The following is a 22432-nucleotide window of genomic DNA, read 5'->3' on the forward strand; positions in this document are numbered from 1 at the left end:
TACCAATGGAAATTTAGATTAGTGTTAAAATAGTTTGTCTTTAATTAATCCCAATTCCCATCACACATGAAACTGTATTTCATTAGGATAGCCTGAAATAGTACTCAACACAAATGTGCCACTGTACTAACAGAGGTTACTATAGAACACAGTAAAACCTTTCAATTAATTTTGGCTACAATATCCCAAAACCTTTGTCACAGGGCTAGCTAATTTTAGTCAATTAATACTAGTCTGATAATTGCTAATGGTGAATCAAATTTAGTTTTTGTTTTCACTCAAATTCAAAAAGTAAAAGGTGTCGAGAAGCAGGTAATAAAGAATATAGCACCCAGTATAAAAACCTGTGGCAAACATATGGGACACTCAAATGTAATTGCATAGTACACAGGGACATGGCTTGATGGGCTAAATGGCATTTCTTCACCCTTGACCTTTCTTATTAAGTACTTTGACACAATATTTGGTTTTTTTCCCCCAAGCACAAAAGCTTCTTAGTGCTTCTAGAATCTCAATCTCTTTGTTTAAATACAGGTTGATGGTCTTTACACTCAAACGGGGAGATTTGCCATTATCCAGCCTTATTAATTTGCCACTAAAACTCAAAGCTAAACTAGATTACCCAGCACCTTTCTTCTATATTGTATGTATAAATGTTATACTCGGAGCTATGTAGCACACAGGAACAATAGAAAAGGATTCAGGTTTTCTCTTTTTTAAGCAACAGAAGAACATTCAGTTTATTACCTGCTCTGTCAGTAAGATCGAGGTATTGCTGTACTTGTTATTTGTCTCAGATCCTAGCATGACAAATCTCAGTAGATACAGTGTTAATGAGATACACCAGATCATTAGCTCCCAATTATAGTGAAAATCAAGGAAAGTCTCATGGATATGAAGCAGCTACAAAAAAGAAAAAAAAACATTAAAATCGAGAAGGGATGGCACTGTTGAACTTCATGACTCACCAGGAGGTCCAGTCCAGTGTAAATCTAGATTTAAAATTGTTTAGGCAATCTATTCTATCTCCTAGGCACTTCATTGAATCTTTCTTGTATTATTCTCTCCTATTAAAAAATAGCAGCCGAGAAAGCAGATCTCTCAGAATATATGTACAATGCATTCTCTATATTACTCTGCTGGTGACCAGAATGTGAGTTGCCGCTTACAGCAAGTCTTGTCAGCTGCACTTCACACTCTTTAGCTATTGGTCTCAGCCATATTTATACCAAATGGACCATACAAGATCATTATTAAAGATTAGAGGATAGATTTCCTTATTAGTGGATTTACCAATGGACTAGAATTGAATTTCCACCTGCCAACATTCTCCTGCCAAGAACCAGCCTAACTTCCCTCAATGCAGCTTTATTACATACTAGCTGGGGGGAGCCCGGCTTTGCCAGGGCTGTTTTGGGCAGGGCGGTTTAAATCGAGTGCCAGGCTTTGGGGCCTCTCTGTGTCCCTCTGTGAATCTGCTGCCGGGCAACATTTCTACCTTTTTAATACCTTGAAAGATGAAAGTGAAAGTACTTATAAAACGTTTTTGGTAAATCTTATGTTATTTTTAAAAGAGATACTAACTTTTTCAAAGCTGGATGATCAAAGTAGTTTGAGCTGGAAGCTGAAGTAATGGCAGTGAAAAATTGGCTGCCAGATCCCTGAGATGAAAACGATTAGTCCCGCCCACACACACACACACCGATTGGCCAACCATCAGGGGACTGTACTGTAGGATTGGTCAATCGTGACGGCACAGGATTGGTCGAACCTTGACGTCAGTCAATCAATGCTAAGTAGCAGATAATGAGTTTAATTTTGAAGGTTTTTTGCATAAGGCGCGAACAATTTTCGTCCGACCGAAAAGTAAATACGCTTACGAGCGTCCCGGAAGCGTAAGCTTTCTTCGGAGGTAACGCGCGCGTAGGTACGCTCTAACTTTCGAGCGCATAGCCGGACAGATGCGAGGACAGACAGAAGGACAGACAGAAAGAAGTATCCGTTTATATATATAGATTCACAGCACTAGTAGCACCCTCTGGGGAATCTGCCTTGGTGGGGGAGGGGGTCCAGCAGCCATTTTGTGTTTGTAACAATGTTGCTCAATGCATTGTTTCAGGCAACAAGCCCACAAACTTAAAAACTCTTCAGGTGAGGTGTTGCTGTCTGTAGTTCAGCAAAGGTGAATCCAGCTTTTTGTTACCATGAAGGCAGCCCATAAAAGGTCTGATCGAGGCCCATGGAAGGAGATGGCTTTGGCAGCGAGTGCCATCTCCAGCAACCCACATGGCTATTCAAGAAGTTCAATTGGCCTCTCCAGGGCAAACAGGGTACCAGAAGACAGCCACACCTTGCAACAGTGCACTTTAATAAGCATGTTAACTTTCTGTGATTCGCGGGCCTTTCTGGGCCTCAGCTATTTACAATCAATCAAGGGGACCAAGTGTAATGTATCCAAGTTTGCTGACGATACAAAGCTAGGTGGGAAAGTAAGTTGTGAGGAGGACGCATAACAGCTGCAAAGGGTTATAGACAGGTTAAGTGAGTAGGCAAGAACATGGCAGATGGAATATAATGTGGAGAAATATGAAGTTATCCACTTTGGTAGGAAAAATAGACAAGCAGAATATTTTTTAAATGGCGAGAGATTGGGAAATGTTGGTATTCAGAGGGACCTAGGTGTCCTTGTACATGAATCACAAAGATTAACATGCAGATACAGCAAGCAATTAGGAAAGCAAATGGTATGTTAGCCTTTATTACAAAAGGATTGGAGTATAACAGTAAAGAAGTCTTACTGCAATTATATAGGGCCTTGGTGAGAGCACACTGGAGTACTGTGTACAGTTTTGGTCTCCTTACCCAAGGAAGGATATACTTGCCTTGGTGGGAGTGCAACGAAGGTTCACCAGACTGGTTCCTGGGATGGGAGGGCGGGGTTGGGGGAGACTGTCCTATGAGGAGAGATTGAGTAGACTAGGCCTATATTAGAGTTTAGAAGAATGAGAGGTCATCTCATTGAAACATATAAAATTCTTACAGGACTTGACAGGGTAGATGAAGGGAGGATGTTTCCCCTGGCTGGGGAGTCTAGAACCAGGGGTCAAAGTCTCAGAATAAGGGGTCAACCATTTAGGGCTTAGATGAGGAGGAATGTATTCACTCAGCTTGTGAATCTTTAGAATTCTCTACCCCAGAGGGCTGTGGATGCTCAGTCATTGAGTATATTCAAGACAGAGATCGACATATTTTTGATATAGGGAAAGTGCGGCAAGGTGGAGTTGAGGTAGAAGATCAGACATAATCTTATTGAATGGCGGAGTAGGCCTGAAGGGTCGAATGGACTACTCCTGCTCCTATTTAATGGCCCAGAAATTCGGATCTCCACGGGTGAGTACGCACGAGGTACTCACCCGTAGGCCCAATGGAAGTGCCGGTTTCGTGCATGCACTGCGTATGCGCGGGAAACCGGAACTTCCGTTCCCTTAAAGGAAAGGGTTCCGAGGTCGAACGTGTATGCCAAAGAGAGGCAGCACGTGCGCCTGGAACTTACGTTGTTTTTGCAAGTTTCTCCGGGAGGGTAAGTCTCCAGGAGTTACACATATAAAAAGCAGGCGCAAGGCCTGCTTTGAACAGGGTAAGTGGTGAATTAATTAAAAATTTTTCCACAGGTTTATTATTTTTAAATACTTTAAAGTTAAGTTTATTTTTAGCCCTGTTAGAAAATGTAATTAATTTTTTCAAAAAATAACTATTTTAAACACTAATTTAAATTTATGTAATTTATAGTTATTTTAAAAATGTGATTTAAAAAAAAAAAAATTATTTGAAGTTTTAGTGATGTTTTGGGGCTTATAGTATTTATAGTTTTGACAGCTCTTCCTGTCAATTTTATGAATGGGCATTTCCCTGCTACCATTGGCTCTCCATGGCCCACGTGATCCCAGGGGACGCATCGAACTAACTGCACCCCTGGGATACGCAAGCACTGCGCGGCGGCAGTTGGAGGAGGCCCAGGATCGGAATCCCACGCGGGCCCACAGCTCAACGGCCGGCGCACTAGGTAAGTGCAGGTCGGAGGCTTGCACCCGCGGGAAGCCTCCGACCCGAATTTCTGGGCCATTATCTTATGTTTCTCAACTGCAGCCACCTTGTCCTCATTGCATCACACACCATCTGCAATCTGCCACCTTTCTGCAATCTGCCACCTTTGTGCAGAAGGTACCACAGTAGCCTTCACATGCCCTTCCTTCTGCAAGTGAACAGGATATGGAAAGATAAGAGGTCAGGAAAAACTCAAAAAACATCAAAAGGAACAAAAAGTATTTTTCAAATATATCAGCAAAGTGAAAAATGCTAAAAGCAAGGTGGTAGCCCTGAGAGGAATTTGTTGATGATGATCAAAAAATGGCAGAGCTATTTAATAACCATTTTGCATCAGTCTTTACTAAAAAAGGATATCAGAGAGGAGGTGGATCCTGAAATGATTCAGAGCAAGACGAGCAATATTTTATGATGTATAAAAGGAAAATCTTAGTCAAGTTTATTAGGTTAAAGGAAGACAAAGTGCCAGGGCCCAATAGGATACATCCTAGAATCCTGAGGGAGATAAAGGAGGAAATTGCTGAGGCCCTAGAAAATATATTTCATGGCTTTACTGAGTGTGGATGTGTGCTGGGGGACCAAAGGGTGGCTGTAGTGTATGTACTTTGCAGAAGGAACTATATTCTGCAGCCCCTGTATACTGCAGTACCAGTAGTGACCACCCCTGTATATAAGCCTGTGTAGTAACTTTGCATAGTTAGTTCCAGTTTGTCTCCACTCAGTAAAGACCTGTTATAACCAACTCCTGCAGTCCGTGTCTCAATTACACACGGACATAATACTGGCGACGAGCAGATCCGAACTTACCTACAGTCTGCACCACCTCATGGGGATCCATCCCTGAAGCGAAGTTGTCAGAGGTCGAGGCCAGAAGGAAGAAAGAAAAAAAAAACAATCAGAAGAAACGGGCGTCGACCGTGGGCAACCGCCTCTGATTCATCGGAGTGAAAGATTTGCAGGGGAGGCTGTCGAGAGCGGGGCTTGGTTATCCTGTCGGTGTTCCAGCTAATCGGGCTGGTGGCAGGTAGTACACTGATCCTTCCTGGGCTGCGGCGGGCTAGAGCTCGATCGGGTGACTTTTCAACGGGGCCGAGCAGCGTTGTCGGGAAGAGGAGAGAGAGGGTGGAGCACACAGGGCGCGGCCGGTGCTACGAAGCCGGGCAGCGTACAGACCCGAGAAGAGGGAGGAAAGTGTCCCGCAGGGTTGCTCCGACGACGGGGCAATAAAAGAAATTAGAAGCGCAGAAAGCCGCGAGGAGCTGCAGTTTGCCACGGGAACCGCGGAGAGCGGCGTTAGCAGCAGCGCGGGGGGAAAGTGCGTGAAGACCATGGGGCATAAAACGCCAGCAACAGCGCTAGCAGCAGCGGAGAAGACGGAAAGCGCGGGAGGCGCCATTTTGTTAAATCGGGGAAGAAGGCAAAGCGCGGGAGGCGCCATCTTAGATTTCCAAGATGCCGAAGACTGGCAATATCACTGCCTTCGATAATGCAATAGAAGACTGGACCACGTATGTGGAAAGAGTCGAAGTATATTGCGAGGCAAACGAAGTAGCCAATGAGAAACAGGCATCGGTACAGGTAGACTACCCTTTATCCGGACTTCCGAAAACCGAAACCCTCTAAAAACCGAAGGTTTTTTCGTTCAGCGTAAGTCGTGCGTACGAACGAAAAAACCTTCGGTTTTTAGAGGGTTCCGGTTTCGGAAGTTCGGCTAAAGGGTAAGTTGTGCGCACGACCCCCCGCCGACACCGCCGACCCCCCCCCCCGCCGGCCCCGACAACCGCCGACCCCCCCGCTTCAGAAAGAGCATGAAAATAACACAGGAGCCACAATATCCTAACGTCTCAGTGGACTTACCGATTCATATTTAGAGGAAGAAAGCCAGTGTTGTGACCTTAAGGCTGATGAGCAATTGAACTCACCCAATGGACCCCCGCCGACCCCGACTGACTTACGCTGAGCGTCAGCGTAAGTCGTGCGCACGACCCCCGCCGACCCACCTTCCGAAATCCGAAATTCTCCTTTATCCGAAACTCGGCTGGTCCCGAGGTTTTCGGATAAAGGATAGTCTACCTGTACTACTAAACTTAATGGGCGCAAGAACGTACGGCCTATTGCGGAACCTGATTACTCCAGCCAAACCGATGGCGAAGAGTTTTAACGAAATTGTTGATATCCTACAGGAACACCTAAATCCTACACCGCTGCTGATAGCAGAAAGATTTAAATTCCACAGGAGAAATCAGCATAAAAGATGAGAGCAATGCTGATTACCTTATGGAACTACGCAAGCTATCAAAGCACTGCCAGTTCGGAGCAGGACTGGCAGATACCCTACGGGACAAATTTGTCTGTGGACTCCTGAGTGAAGGAACCCAGAAGAGGTTATTCTCAGAGAAAGAGCTGACGCTAGATAAGGCTTTCAGCGTGGCAGTATCGTACGAAGCAGCAGCAAGGGGAGCTGCGGAAATACAGCAAAAGCCACAAGAATATAGCACCCACGAAATGACACGGGGATTTGAAAAATGTTATCGCTGCGGCAGAACAACCCATGACCAGAAGGACTGCTGGTCCAAGGACAAAATATGCAGGCAATGCGGAAAGATAGGACACATTGCACGAGTTTGCAGGTCTGGGAAGAAGACCAACGACAACAAAAAGGCTACTAAGGAACAGTACAGGAAAGTACAAAAGATGACGGACAGTAGTTCCGAAGACCGGATGAGCGATAGTGAATCCGGGAACAAGAGACTAAGCTGTCTCAAACTTCACAACGTAATCGCAAGAGAGGATCACCGAACCATTTGGGTCACCCTCACGATAGCAGGGTCCCAAGTCAAAATGGAATTGGATACAGGATCAACCCTGACCGTCATGAATCGACGAGACTACGAGCGGCTATTCTCACACATACCCTTGAAAGAGACATCCATTGTCTTGAAGACGTATACAGGGCAAAAAGTATACCCCAGAGGGAAAATAAGGGTGCCTGTCGAATACAACGGCAAGGAAATACAGAAATTGTATCTGTATATACTGCAAGATGGTGGACCACCGTTATTGGGACGTGAATGGATCAGAAAGATAAGTTTAGACTGGCACTCCATTCAGGCACTGGGGGTGGCTGGTAAAAAGGATGATGACGTCACACCTGGACGATTGTCAAAAATCTTAGCTAACGCCACAGAGGTATTTCAACAAGAACTGGGAATTCTTAAAGGCATAACCGCCTCGATAAAAATAGAAGAGAATGCAATTCCCAAGTTTTTCAAAGCAAGACCGGTACCATATGCAATTCGCCCAGCCGTCGAGGCAGAGCTGGAGAATCTGGAGAATGCAGGCGTGTTATTGAAGGTAGACTGGAGCGAGTGGGCGACACCCATCGTTCCTGTCATGAAGAAAACGTTAAACAATAAGTCTGAGGAGCCAAGGAAGGTTCGCATCTGTAGGGACTTCAAGGTGACGGTGAACCCAGTCCTTCACACAGTACAATATCCCGAGGATAGAAGATATTTTCGCCTCACTATCTGGAGGGAAGCGTTTTACAAAAATTGACCTAGCACAAGCATATTTGCAGATGGAGGTTGAAGAATCCTCTAGGAAGTATCTCACGATAAACACTCACAAAGGTCTTTACCAGTATAATCGACTGGTATTCGGAGTAGCATCAGCTCCGGCGATATGGCAAAGAGCGATGAAACAACTCCTGCAAGGGATTCCGGGGACCCAGTGTTAGAGCAGGTGCTCACTAGACTAAGAGAACACAGGCTACGAGCCAAGTGCGAGTTTTTTAAGAAACAGATATCGTATTGTGGCCACGTGATTGATGAAGAGGGGTTGCATAAGTCCCCTGACAAAATTGAAGCGGTAGTTAAGGCTCCAGCGCCTGAAAATGTGTCGCAACTGAGGTCATTCCTCGGATTGGTGAATTACTACCATAAGTTTTTGCCGAATTTGTCCACAATTCTGCACCCACTGAACGCCCTTCTACAAACTGGAGTAGCATGGAAATGGAGCGATGAATGTAAGCGGGCCTTTCAGAAGAGTAAAGACCTAATCACTTCAAGAGAAGTATTGGCTCACTTCAACCCATCACTACCGATAAGACTGGCGTGTGATGCGTCTCCCTATGGCATTGAAGCGGTACTGTCACATAAATTCCTTGATGGTTCAGAGAGGCCGATAGCTTTTGCGTCACGCTCGTTAACTTCAGCAGAGCGTAACTACGCCCAGATTGACAGAGAGGCCCTCAGCCTGGTGTGGGGGGTGAAGAAGTTCAATCACTACCTGCATGGTCAGAAATTTACTCTACTAACTGATCATCAACCTCTTGTCTCCATTTTCAACCCTCAGAAGGGCGTCCCGATAATGACAGCACAATGGCTACAGCGGTGGTCCCTTTTCCTAGGGGCACACCAATATGACATCTAGTACAAAGGAACTAAACAGCATGGGAATGCTGATGGATTGTCGCGCCTACCGTTGCCGACGGTGGAAGAAGCACCTGCAGTGGATCCAGTGGAGATATTCCACTCGACCATAGTCGAATGTCTCCCTGTGACAAATGCAAACATAGAAAAGGAAACACAAAATGACCCGACACTCTCCTGGGTCTATGATTTAACGGTGAAGGGGTGGCCAGCACATGGCGAACCACTGCTGCCAGCATTCTCGCTGAGAAGAGAACAGCTGTCAGTGTGCAGAGGAACCTTGATGTGTGGATCCAGAGTAGTAATTCCACCCAAATTGAAGGATAGAGTGCTCAATGAGCTTCATGAGGGTCATCTGGGAGGGGTAAAAATGAAGAACTTAGCCAGAGCGTTTGTGTGGTGGCCGTGAATCGATAGAGAAATCGAAGAGATGACCAAGAGCTGTACAGGATGCCAGAAGGTCCAAAACGCCCCACCACATCTATGGGAGTGGCCCTCATCTCTATGGCAAAGGGTGTGCATTGATTTTGCTGGTCCATTTATGGACTCTATGTTTTTAATTGCGGTGGATGCACATTCAAAGGGGCCAGAGGTAATAAAAATGTCCTCAACCACCACACAGTCTTACGAACCATATTCACCAGAAATGGGCTGCCTGAACAGATTTGCTCCGACAATGGACCACAGTTTGTGTCTGAAGAGTTCCGGAGGTTCTTAAAGAACAATGGTGTTAAGCATTACACATCCGCCCCATATCATCCAGCCACCAATGGATTGGCCGAGAGGTTCGTTCAAACATTCAAGAAGGCTATCAAGGCAATGTGTAATGAAGAAATACCCCTACAACACAAGGTGGATAACCTCTTGTTTGCCTACCGGAATGCGACACATGCGGTTACCAACCAAACTCCAGCCATGATGTTCTTCAATCGAAGACTACGATGCCGCTTGGATTTGGTTAAGCCAAACGTCAGAAGAGATGTGGAGAACAGGCAGTTTCAGAATATGAATGAAAGGCCGACCAGGAGTTTTAAGATAGGTCAACCAGTTTTGGCCCGGGACTACCGCACAGAGAAATGGCAGCCAGGAACGATCTGTACACGGCAAGGACCTCTAATGTATACCGTGGACGTTGGAGAGAGCATTGTAAGACGCCATGCTGACCAGATTCTAGAGTCACTGGAAAACGTCAATTCCACACCACGATCCGATACACCTGGTGATGAAACCGAAGTACCAATTGCATCTACCTCAGAATCGGGAATATTGGAAGCGGACGAACCCAACGACGTTGATTCCGAATCAACTCTGCCAGAAGAACCTGATACCCCAAAGAGGCGTTATCCAGACAGAATCAGGAAGCCTCCTCAAAGACTGAACTTATAATTGCTTAACTTCAGCCAATGTATATGACAACTGTAATTGTAAATATGTTATTTAATTATTAATTGAATGTTATGTACTGTTTAGCTAAAAGGGGAGGAATTGTAGTGTATGTACTTTGCAGAAGGAACTATATTCTGCAGCCCCTGTATACTGCAGTACCAGTAGTGACCACCCCTGTATATAAGCCTGTGTAGTAACTTTGCATAGTTAGTTCCAGTTTGTCTCCACTCAGTAAAGACCTGTTATAACCAACTCCTGCAGTCCATGTCTCAATTACACATGGACATAATAGTGGCTAATGTAGAATTCATTACAGGCCAGTTACCTTAACATCTGTGGCAGGGAAAATGTTAAAAGAGAAAGTGGTTAGAAGCAGCCAGCAGAGATTTCAAAAGTGACAATTGTGCTGGACAAATGGGTGCAGCATCTGGAAAAAGTCCTTCAGGGATGGATGGAAATTCAGTGAAACTCCTCCCTGCCCGATTTTCCTTGATTCTCTGCCCTAGGGCTGCCCATTTTTGGCAATCGGAGGAAAAATCCCACTCACTTCATTGAATAGGTTGGCTGTTCAACAGACCAAGTATAGTAAGCAATCCTGCCCCCTCCTCTCGAAATATCCTCTGCTGTTTTCCTAGTCTGGATAATTGAAATTCTGACCTTTTTAACAAGTTCCCTGATCCTCTCCTCCAGTTCAGGACGTAAATACAGTAGCAACAACCAGTAATTACCATCCTTTACCTGAATTAAAACAGTCTCGGCTATGGACTACTCTACAACAAATAGCTTGTGTTATTGAGAAGCAGGAGAACAATGGGTGAGACAATGAAAATAGGTAGAAATTGGACAATTAAATGTTTTAATTAGTGCAATGTTACTGAAAGTCCTAAAATAAAACATTAAGTAGTCAAACACACCCTTACCTGTGCGCAGCAAATAAATACTACAGATAGAGTCAACAGGAATGCAGATGAAACAATTACATCTACTGACCGCTGTGGACCTCGTCTCTGTTGGGAGAGATTAATAACTGAATTAGTACTTTAGATATACATGCACAAAAATGATGTAAATGTTACGCAGTTTACATGCAAGGAAAAAAGTTTGTGATTCTTTAAATAAAATACATGCAACAAACAGTAATGATATGCAGAAACTGGAAGAAGGCTTACATTAAAAATATTTATAAATTATTAGCTGAAAATATGCATCAGTCGTCCTTATTTATTGATACAGCACTTTCTATTAAAGACTGTCTGGACTTGTTTACAATTAAAAAATTTAATAAAAAGCCTAGAAAGCAGATACAAGGAGATGAAAAAGTGAAAATGGACACCGCAACAAGATAACAGTAAAGTTAACCAAAGCAATTCTTTAAATAAAAAGTTTGTAACAGAAGTGTATCATGTGCATCACAATTCAGAATGAAGAGGTAAACTACCAAGAATGCCAGAAAAAATGTAGTGCTTCAAGAACTTTAAAAACGACAACAACAACTTGTATTTATATAGCGCTTTTAATGTAGTAAAACATCCCACAGCACTTCAAGCATTATAACTACACAATATTCTCAAATATTGTAGTGGTTGTACAAATGTTACTAATTTTCTCATTTTGCAACAGCTATTTGTTGCTTCTATAGCAAGAGCTTTCCCAAAGTTCCAAACAAAAGAGAACCCATTGAATCACAGTGATGACACAGGTGCACTGCATGTAGACTTTTGGGAGAGTTTATCTTGTCTGAGAACAAACAGTATTAACTTCCCTCTGGTCAGGACTATTTTAATTTCATTATGTTGGAAGTTGACACTTTAAGAGAGACCTCAATATTGCTTTATGATGTACAGGTCACAGCTTTATTTGCTTTTCCTCATAACACATACAACTTTAAGAAGCTGCTGTATTGCAATATGTGTACACTACTGTACTGTTAAAGAAGTATATATATTACCAGTGTAATTAATGTCCTTGTTTACACTTGTTTTTGTGAATTATCTGTTTACAGGGTAGTTTACTCTAGTTAAGCAGTAAATAAGAGTTTATTGAAAGACATTTGTATTTAAATATGTTTGTGTTTATAGAGTATGCTAAGCAGCACAATGCATTTCTGCATTTACAACATACTTTAATTTTATAGAATGTATTTATTATTGGATTCACAGTTTTCTTCACTAGAAAAATACTGTACTTGAAGCCAATATCCTCAAGTTGTTTTACTATTACTTACTTGTACTCAAACGACACTGCAACATTTATAGACTACTTCATTCTTTCTAGGTTACTTAGTGTAAAGTCCCTAGTGTGTATGTATTAACTGCCTCATTGTATTGGTATGTGCATTTTAAATGAAGACATTTCTGCACGTTTTGTTGCAAGACACTTATGCACTGATATACTGTGAGTCACTCCAGTATTTAAAGGCTTTTATGCTAATATATCACTTTATACTGTGATTCTGTACAGTGCACATACACAGACAGACTCTTCTGTTGAAAAGCATTAGTGCATTTTCATGCTGCATTTTGTTATGCATTTGTATATTTACAAATAAGAACATAAAAGGAGTCAAGAATGAGCAACGGTCAATTTGGGCCATCGACATTTATCCTTCTACTACCCTAATTCTCGCAATGTACTATCTAACTGCATTAACAACCTATAGTATAGTTTCCTAGGGTCAGGCATTACCAGTGTGCTCAATAAAGAGGGAACCCCAATTCAAGTATTTCCATACTTGTAAGAGATAACATTTTTTTTAATGAAATGTCAACTCTATTATTTCCTTTCATAAAGTGGGAGTCATTTAAACCAAAAACACGCTCCTTAGACTTTCATATCTCTAACATAAAAGCTACAGCCTTTTAATTGAGACACCTGTAAAATGTTAATTTTTTCCTCGAGTTGTTTTAAGTGCTCTTGATCATTTTTTTATGGTGACTCACATCTTTGGACGTTGATTATCTCGTCAATTACAAAGCACCACTGTATTCAGACAACCTACTGTAAAGCAGGAACAGATTTGTTTGTAGTTACAGTAAAATAATCTTTCCAATATTTTTACTGTAAATAAAACTACATACAGTACTGCAGTGAAGTAAACTGATGTGTATATGCACCAACCTTTTAGTAAAAGAGCCCTTAAATACAGCACATCAGTGTTTGACATTGATGCCATCTGTTGCATCACTGGTACTTTGTGGTCTATCAGGTAATATATGGAACAGCACTTTACTGCTTTTCAGACTACAAATACAAAAACAGCTGACAGTGTCAGGTGAATCCTAATTATGAATCGCAAAAGTGACAATTTGCAAATGTACTTAAATGTAATTTTTAAGACTTACATATATATCAGTTACATTTTTAATTAAAAGTAAATTACTTAATTCCTAATTTAACACTTTGCAGGTAGGATACATTATTAATTTTACAATAAAATTGTCTGTAAATAGAGGTAATTGTGTGTGTTCTCAGGAGAACTGAATTAAAGTAATAAAATTGGAAGCTGCATAAAACAAATTTAACAAGTTTAATTTGAAGTATCGAGCAAGTGATGAAAATGATAAAATTCTTGTGTAGGAGAAGGATAGTAGTGTTTAGTTTGAAATAGGATAAACTTCACAAATTATCAGTAAAGACAGAATACAGGAGATTTGATCTTCACTCCCTGATTATGGTGCACTCAAACTCTTAGTACATACAGGACGTTGTGGGTGAATCAGGACTTTATCCAATTACATGGGCAATTCTGCACAAGTATCTACTAGTTAATTGGCAATTTAGTTATTTAATCAATTTAAAACAGCATGATCACAGGTGTATCCTGATTGGCTGGTTTCCGATTGTTTCTGCCAATGAAATCTAGTTTCATGAAATTGTCCACAGGAAAACCCTGTTTTCAACTCACTTTGGTGGCCATTAAATCCCATCAAGAATAGGGTTATTATTTTCTTTGCAAAGGTAAAAAGTTACACCCTAGTGTGTTTTATAGCTATGCAAAATAGGAATCTATTAAACAATATTTTTTCTAGTGTTATCCTTTTTCTTAATCATTTCCAGTGTTGTACATTCTTCATCGCAAAACTATGTGGTGTGAATTTTAATTTAGGCTTATGAATTGAGAATATCAGTCCTTATTAATAGCATTATGGGTATAAAATAAAAATGGCTTGCCAGTTCCTGGAATCTAGCCAGTAAGCAAGTGCTGCTTCCACTTTCTGTTCCAATAAATATTTCCATTCGATTTCATTTGGGTTCAGGGCAGCCAAAAGCACAATTAAATGCAGATCAAAAATAATGACACCATCTATTATGTACACTTAGCAGGACTGTTTACTTAAAAGTCTAAATTAAAATGAATCACATTGGCAGGAAGTCTTACATCAGACATCATGTAGTTTTCAATCTCAGACAGAGATTGCAGCTACTGTAAATAAGAAATTTAAAATGAAACCACTTGACATGCTGTACACACCAATGCATGGGTGTGGAGTATATATACTGATGTATATGTACAAAAATACTGCAAAAATCCAATACTTATACAACTGATACCAGGGGGAAAATCCACCCCAACATCAAATGACAGTATGGCTACCTCCTCGTCATTTCTCCAATGATATCAACATTTGTCTTTTTACCCCAAAGGAGAAAAAAAGAAAGTGGCCCAGATTTTGCGGTGATAATGACGGCTAAACTGTCAGTGCTTGCCGTCATTATCCCTCTGAAACTGACCGTAACTTCAGGATTTAGCGCAAGCAGAGATAAACACGGTAATCAGTCATTCCCTGCTCCGCCACAGGCTGCGCTGTGGAACTCCCCATAGCCAGCAATCAGTGAAATCACTTGAACTGATGAAAACTTCCCCTTTTCTGCTCTAATTTCGCTGTTAAACACCCCATAAAAGTTAAGCCTTGTTGAAAGATGTGTAACTGGGGTTTTAATGGTGTATTTTTTTTAGTTTATTTATGATATTTCAGCTTCTACCTTAACCCCACTCTTTATTTTGCTCTCTGTAAAAATGTTTTAAAAAGTGAATGATAAAAGCTGCTTTTTATTTCCTGGTTTGCTGCCTGTGAGAATTCTTCAATGTGATTGGCTGCTTCGACAGCTTGATGACATCTCTGCTGTTGTACGCTGGAGATCCCCTATAGACAGCGCTACAATCAAAAATTAAGGTCGAGAAAGCTAAAGTTTTTGCCACAGAGATGGCGAGATCTTTGTGGGCCGCTTTCTTCGAGGTCAGTGGCAATCGTCGTTGCTTTGTCGCTGACTGCAAATTCCAGGCTATTATTTAATGCTCAAGGCATTGAATAACCCAAGGTCACAGAATCACTTCTGGAATAAATAACACCAAAGAGGGTATCTATCTACATTAAAAATCTTATGTCTCCTTGTACTTCCTGTTGTTACATTTGTGTTACACTTTTTGCGTCAACTTTGTCCATTATAAGATCCTATGTCCACATTTATAATGACACATGCCTATGTAAATTCGTCACTCTGATTGCGCAATCTGGCCACCGGGTTCCTGCAGTTTTCTCAAAATTCTTAAAATTATTTTTCATTTACCATTTTTCCCTCAGAAACTGAAATTTCCACTGTCCAAAATAAGAGTTATTCCAAAATAAAAAATGCATATTCCATAATATTAAGTTTATCCATCAAATGTCTTTTGTGTCTTTGTTAAAGTGTTTTTTTTTACTTGAAAACCTGAGTGGTCTTGTTAAGCCTGCCCACCAATTAACAGGAATCAGGTCTGATGACGTCATTTGATGATCCGTCATCTGCTGGTTTCCTTAAAAGGACCATGCACAATCTGTCAGTGTTTGACAGCATTGAGGTGCTGCAAACACTGACAATCTGTGCACAAAGGTGAACACTTGCACCCAGGCTCTCCAGTGACTCCATCCATATGCTTATGGAGGGAGTCACAGTATGCAGGGAGGTTCTCTTCCCTTCCAAGGGCGGAAGAGACCTCCCCAGGACACCAACTTACCTTGAACCTCCACCCAACCCTCTCTATCCACTTTATCACTTCCCCATCTCACTAGCCACCCCTCACACTCATCCTACTGCAAGCATACCAACTAACAACACACAAGGTAGGCACTTGAGAGGTTTAGCCAATGTCCATGTGAAGTTTCTGGTAATGTGTTGTCATACAGTGTAATATCTTTTTACAAAGTGTCCCTTATTGGGCAGATCTGAGTGCACATTGAGAAATGTCTTACCGAGTTCCAGTGATTGTTCAGTCATAACTCTCCGCCGCCCCCCCCCCCCTATATAGTAATGTGTGTGCATGGAATGGCTTGGACATTAAAGGGATGCTTCACGGTGCTGGTGTGGGATGGTGTGAACCTGGCGCATCATGTGGCAGCCAGGGTTTACAGCATCAAGTGAAGAAAATCTGGCCGTGGTGATGCCATCGCTGGCCTCCTGGCCAGCAATTTTGTCAGGGGCTGATGCCCTGTGTCCAGTGCAGCATCAGGTGGGTGAGGAGGAGGTTGGCGCTCCTGGTGCTGGTGCTGCTGTTGTGGCTGGTTATGGAGCTGCGCAGCTGCTCGTCCTTTGAATCTGACGACCAGGATGAGAGGATGTAAATGGTTCCCATCCCGTTGCTATAGATTTCAGTTGAGACAAGAAGCTTGCAAGCGCACACTCAAAGTGGCTTGAAATTATTCCAATCAGGTCACACTGCAGATGGGTGTCAGCTTGAACAGTCACAAGGTCAGTAGATTTGCAAAATCTTATCCCAAACCTCCAACAACAAAGTTGTTGCATTTGAATGTCAGCCATGTTACAGGAGCGCTTTTAAAGTGCTGCACCAATGACTACAAATCATGTCCTTGAGAAACTCGTCTCCTTGCAGCTGGTGTGTTTCTGACAAGATGGGAAACAGGAGCCAGAAGCACGAAAATGGGAAATCACTATAAAAATAGGATTAGCAAGGCAGTTAACAGGCTCTTAACTGCCTTCACTACCTGTCCCACCGGTTCCAGTCGGGTCAGTTTGGGAACGGCTGACCCACCTCCAAACCCGCCTCCTCAGGGCTATTAAAAGCGAGCCCTATTTTCTCGCATAGAGGGAAATTTGTATACATGATGACTTAATCTTTCTGGGTAAATTACTAGGCATGCAATGGGAATCATGTACATAATGGCAGATATATCTAGCAGGTAAGGATTCACATTTATGTTGTACCTTTCAGAAACATTTCTCTCCTCACTGAAAAATTTGGATCAGTGTCTGTGTTTCTGTCTTTCTGCAAAATATCATAGCAAATCTTTTTTCTAGTATTGCATACACAAGAGGACTATCTGGCCCCGGAAATGAGCTGGACATTGTCCCAGCAGTTATGCCGGATCTGGTCCACCAGAGTTTGCAGCCAGTGGGAGAGCACCTCACTTGCCTGGGGTCAACAGGTGCTCATGGCATCATGGATGCAACTCACCCGTTTGGCCAGTGCTGCCCTGGTGTCTGGCTACCTAGGCCACCACCCCCCCCCCCAGAAAACACACCCCTTGGCCACCTGTGTAAAGGGACCAATTGTAACCTTTTTTTAAAAAATAAACGGTCCTTATCTTTGGAGGTTCAAGGTGCATCCCTGGTCTGAACATCTTGGTGGAGCAGACTGCCACCTCTCTGAACCCCACTTTTCACTTACCATATCAGCCTCCAGTGTAATGCTAAGCCTTATGTGCCGGGGAAGTGGTAATTCCCAGCATAGGGTGTCCCTGACACAGGCCCGGCACTTATGACATGGCTGGCCCTATAAGCAACAGGCAAAAGGTCTAACTCTTAAAAGCCCAACCAAGATTTGAACCTGGCATATCTGGGTCCTGGCTTTTTCTCAAGCATTCCATGGGACTCCTGCTGGAGTTAGGGGGAGTCTGGTGGAATGGCCAAGAGCATTTGGCCCCATAATTACAATAAATTGGATTTACCTTGAGATATGAACGTAACGAGAGCCATATTTTAATATTTTGCACCTTCTTGAGACGGAAATGAGGAACTTCAGATTTTCTGGCTCGTCTTGCTGAGGTTAAATGGCCAAAAAGTTTGGCAAATAGTAATCTCTATGAAACAAAACATATTTTCTTTAATTATTCTTTAAAAGGTTATTTTTCCAACAAAAACAGCTGTAACAAGGAATGGAAAAGGATATTAATGTTCAATTATTTCTGAAACAGCAGAAATCCATAGAATTTCACCTGGATTTTAGTGTACGTAATAGAAATCGGCTTACGCTATGGGACTAAAACAGAATTGCACGGGATTTCCTGAAACGGTGTAACAGGCAGGTTACGCCAACATTTCCTGAGTATATACTGAAAGATGAAAACTGGCTTAAAACAAGTGGAAATTAGCGTAAACAAAAAAAGCATGTGGCATCTTAGTTTTTAAATAGGGTCATAAAGGCAATGACCTGTACAAATCATTGGTTAGAAAAATGTGTCCAGTTCTGGCCATTCAACTTTAGGAAGGATATCAAGGCTATAGAAAGAGTATAGAAGTGAATTACTATATTGATAACCAAGGGATGAGGCTTAAATTATGAGGATAGACTAGAGAAACTAGGACTCTTCATTAGAGCAGAGAAGGTTAAGAGGAGATCTGATAGAGGTGCTCAAATTATATGGGACTTTCATAAGCTAAATAGGGTAAACCAATTTCCATTGGTCGATGAGTTAGTACAGTAACTAGAGAGCGTAAACTTAATTAAGATCATTATCAAAAAAAAGTTTAAAGAATTTTTTTCTACCAGACGGTTGTTAGGATATGGAGCCCTACCAGAAACACTGATGAAACAGAATCCATAAAAGCTTTTACATGTTAAGTGAGAAAGAAAATTTTAAATGGGTATGGGAAATGGGACTAAGTAAACAGCTCCTTCAGAGAGTCCCCGTGCAGGCACAATAAGCCAAATGACCTCCTTATGTGCTATAAATTCTATGATTTCCCTTTTATAATAGTCTTGTAACTTCTCTCTGGCCTCATATTCCTGGTCAGGTTTTTGTACCAAATTCAGTTTCCTTTTCCCTTCTTCCTCTCCCTGCCCCAGTAAAACCTGATCAAAATAATTTCTTCAAAATTGATGCTCCAGTAGATTTGGCTAGATAAGATATATAACATGAGTTGGTTCAAGCAAGATTAGTAATGACAGTCGAGATAATATTTGAACTTGAACTGCTTACCTGTTTATATGTTCGCTCAGCTACACACAGCATGAAGAAAAAAATCCACATGAGGCACACACGCACCACAAAGCTTAATGCGACCATAATAATTGTTTGATTTGCATTTGAGCCAAATGCAATAAAAAAGAGTTCTGCAGCAGACAGTGACACTAGCTGCTCTACATCTTTTTGCTGAAAGAGTCTGAACAAAACTGGAGTAATGCCAAGAATCAGAGAAACCATGTTCCCAAAAAGCTGGTAACCAATACCTTGCTTGTAGCTGTTAACCTGCAGATGTTCAAAGAATATCAAAGTTATAAAATTGCCAATCAAATCTATAAATGCATAAAAAGACATTCTGAATTGTGCAATAATTAGCTGTGAATCATTTAAATTCAATAACTTGTATTTATATAGCATCTTTAACGTGGTAAAACTTCCCAAGACGCTTCACAGGAGTGTTATAAGACAAAATATTTGACACTGAGCCACATAAGGAGAAATTAGAGCAGATCAAAGAGGTAGGTTTTAAGGAGTGTCTTAAAGGAGGAAAGAGAAGTTTAGGGAGGGAATTTCAGAGCTTAAGGCCTAGGCAACAGAAGGCACGGCCGCCAATGGTTGAGTGATTATAATCAGGGATGCTCAAGAGGGCAAAATTAGAGGAGCGCAGATATCTCGGGGGGAGGGGGCGGTGGGTTGTGGGGCTGGAGGAGATTACAGAGATAGGGAGGGGCGAGGCCATGGAGGGATTTGAATACAAGGATGAGAATTTTGAAATCGAGGCGTCCCTTAACCAAATTCAGGACAAAACAGAGTAGCTAGATTTTAAATCCACTTTAGCGTCAGTGCCCCTTCCCCATAAAACAATTGGAAAGTTAATATTTGTATTGCTCAGAAATTATTACATGCAGGTTATTTGGAGGAGCTATATCAATTAAAAGATAGGCATTTCAATGTTTGTAGTCACCATTAGGAGCAATGTGGAGAAGGAACAATATTGGGTTTCAAATAATAGTTACCAAATTCTTTTCAGTATAAAAGGACACATCTTTGTAACCTTCTGAACTCAACCTTGTCATCTTATATCATTGTAAAACACAAATATTAAGGACAAAAGAAAAATACTGCGGATGCTGGTAATCCAAAATAAAAACTGAAAATGTTGGAAATACTCAGCAGGTCAGGTAGCATCTGTGGAGAGAGAAAAGGTCAATGACCTTTCATCAGAATTGGAAAAAGTTACAGATGTAACAGGTTTTAAGCAAGCACAAGGCTGTCGTGCTGAAGACTTGTGTTCCAGAACTAGCCGTGCTTCTAGCCAAGCTGTTCCAGTACAGCTACAACACTGGCATATACCCGACAATGTGGAAAACTGCCCAGGTATGTCCCGTCCACAAAAAGCAGGACAAATCCAATCCGGCCAATTACCGCCCCATCAGCCTACTCTCAATCATAAGAAAAGTGATGGAAGGTGTCGTCGACAGTGCTATCAAGCAGCACTTACTCACCAATATATAACCTGCTCACCGATGCTCAGTTTGGGTTCTGCCAGGACCACTCGGCTCCAGACCTCATTACAGCCTTGGTTCAAACTGGGACAAAAGAGCTGAATTCCAGAGATGAGGTGAGAGTGACTGCCCTTGACATCAAGACAGCATTTGACCGAGTGTAGCACCATGGAGCCATAGTAAAACTGAAGTCAATGGGAATTAGGGGGAAAACTCTCCACTAGCTGCAGCCATACCTAGCACAAAGGAAGATGGTTGTGGTTGTTGGAGGCCAATCATCTCAGCTCCAGTACATCACTGCAGGAGTTCCTCAGGGCAGTGTCCTAGGCCCAACCATCTTCAGTTGCTTCATCAATGTCCTTGCCTCCACCATAAGGTCAGAAGTGGGGATGTTCACTGATAACTGCAGTGTTCCGTTCCATTTGCGGCTCCTCAGATAATGAAGCAGTCCATGCCTGCATGCAGCAAGACCTGGACAACATTTAGGCTTGGGCTGATAAGTGGCAGGTAACATTAGCGCCACACAAGTGCCAGGCAATGAATATCTCCAGCAAGCAAGAGTTTAACCACCACCCCTTGGCATTCAACGGCATTACTATCGCCGAATCCCCCACCATCAACATCCTGGGAGTCACCATTGACCAGAAACAGCCACATAAACACTGTGGCTACAAGAGCAGGTCAGAGGCTGGGGATTCTGCGGTGAGTGTCTCACCTCCTGACTCCCCAAAGCCTTTCCATCATCTACAAGGCACAAGTCAGAAGTGTGATCAAATACTCTCTACTTGCCTGGATGAGTGCAGCTCCAACAACACTCAAGAAGCTCGACACCATCCAGGACAAAGCAGCTCGCTTGATTGGCATCTCATCCACCAGCTTAAACATTCACTCCCTCCACCACCGGCATACTGTGGCTGCAGTGTGTACCATCTACAAGATGCACTGCAGCAACTCACCAAGGCTTCTTCGACAGCATCTCCCAAACCCACGACCTCTACCACCAAGAAGGACAAGGGCAGCAGGCGCATGGGAACACCACCATTTCCAAGTTACACTCAACAACAACTTGCATTTATATAGCACCTTTAACATAGTAAAACGACCCAAGGCACTTCACAGGAGTATTACAAGACAAAAAATGTGACACCAAACCACATAAGGAGAAATAAGGGCAGATGACCAAAAGCTTGGTCAAAGAGGTAGGTTTTAAGGAGTGTCTTAAAGGAGGAGAGAGAGGTAGCGAGGCGGAGAGGCTGAGGCAGGGAATTCCAGAGCTCAGGGCCTAGGCAACAGAAGGCACGGCCACCAACAGTTGAGCGATTGTAATGAGGAATGCTCAAGAGGGCAGAATTAGAGGAGTGCAGATATCTCGGGGGGGTTGTGGGGCTGGAGGAGGTTACAGAGATAGGGAGGGGTGAGGTCATGGAGGGATTTGAAAACAAGGATGAGAATTTTGAAATTGAGGCGTTGCTTAACAGGAGCCAATGTAGGTTAGCGTCACCATCCTGACTTGGAAATATATCGCCGTTCCTCCATCAACGCTCGGTCAAAATCCTGGAACTGCCTCCCTCACAGCACTATGGGAGTACGTAGCCCACACGGACTGCAGTGGTTCAAGAAGGCAGCTCACCACCAGCTTCTCAAGGGCTATTAGGGTGGGCAATAAATGCTGGTCTTGCCAGCGACGCCCACATCCCAGGAACAAATAAAAAAGAGGCAGGGAATGGAGGGGGGGGTGAGGGGAAGGGGGAAAAGAACAAAAGGTAAGGTCTGTGATAGGGTGGAAGGCAGGAGCGATTAAATGACAAAAGGGATAACGATACAAGGT

The 22432-nt window shown here is 42.6% G+C and overlaps 1 protein-coding gene across 4 annotated transcripts in view; it reads right to left on the reverse strand.

Annotated features, from left to right (window-relative positions):
* Nucleotides 1-22432, reverse strand: part of LOC147105734 (protein PHTF2-like) — a 159190-nt gene that overhangs the window by 7948 nt on the left and 128810 nt on the right. For all 4 annotated transcript variants that reach the window (XM_086010406.1, XM_086010407.1, XM_086010405.1 and 1 more), the window contains 4 exons: nucleotides 19115-19384; nucleotides 17864-17995; nucleotides 10841-10927; nucleotides 748-903 (listed from right to left, as the gene is read on the reverse strand). In XM_086010406.1, coding sequence (XP_085866532.1) covers nucleotides 748-903; nucleotides 10841-10927; nucleotides 17864-17995; nucleotides 19115-19384 — 645 coding nt within the window. The remainder of the gene's footprint in view (nucleotides 1-747; nucleotides 904-10840; nucleotides 10928-17863; nucleotides 17996-19114; nucleotides 19385-22432) is intronic.

The sequence above is a fragment of the Somniosus microcephalus genome, chromosome 17 (genome assembly GCF_052327205.1).
Source record: "Somniosus microcephalus isolate GS21.2 chromosome 17, FLI_Smic_1.0, whole genome shotgun sequence".
NCBI lineage: Eukaryota > Metazoa > Chordata > Chondrichthyes > Squaliformes > Somniosidae > Somniosus > Somniosus microcephalus.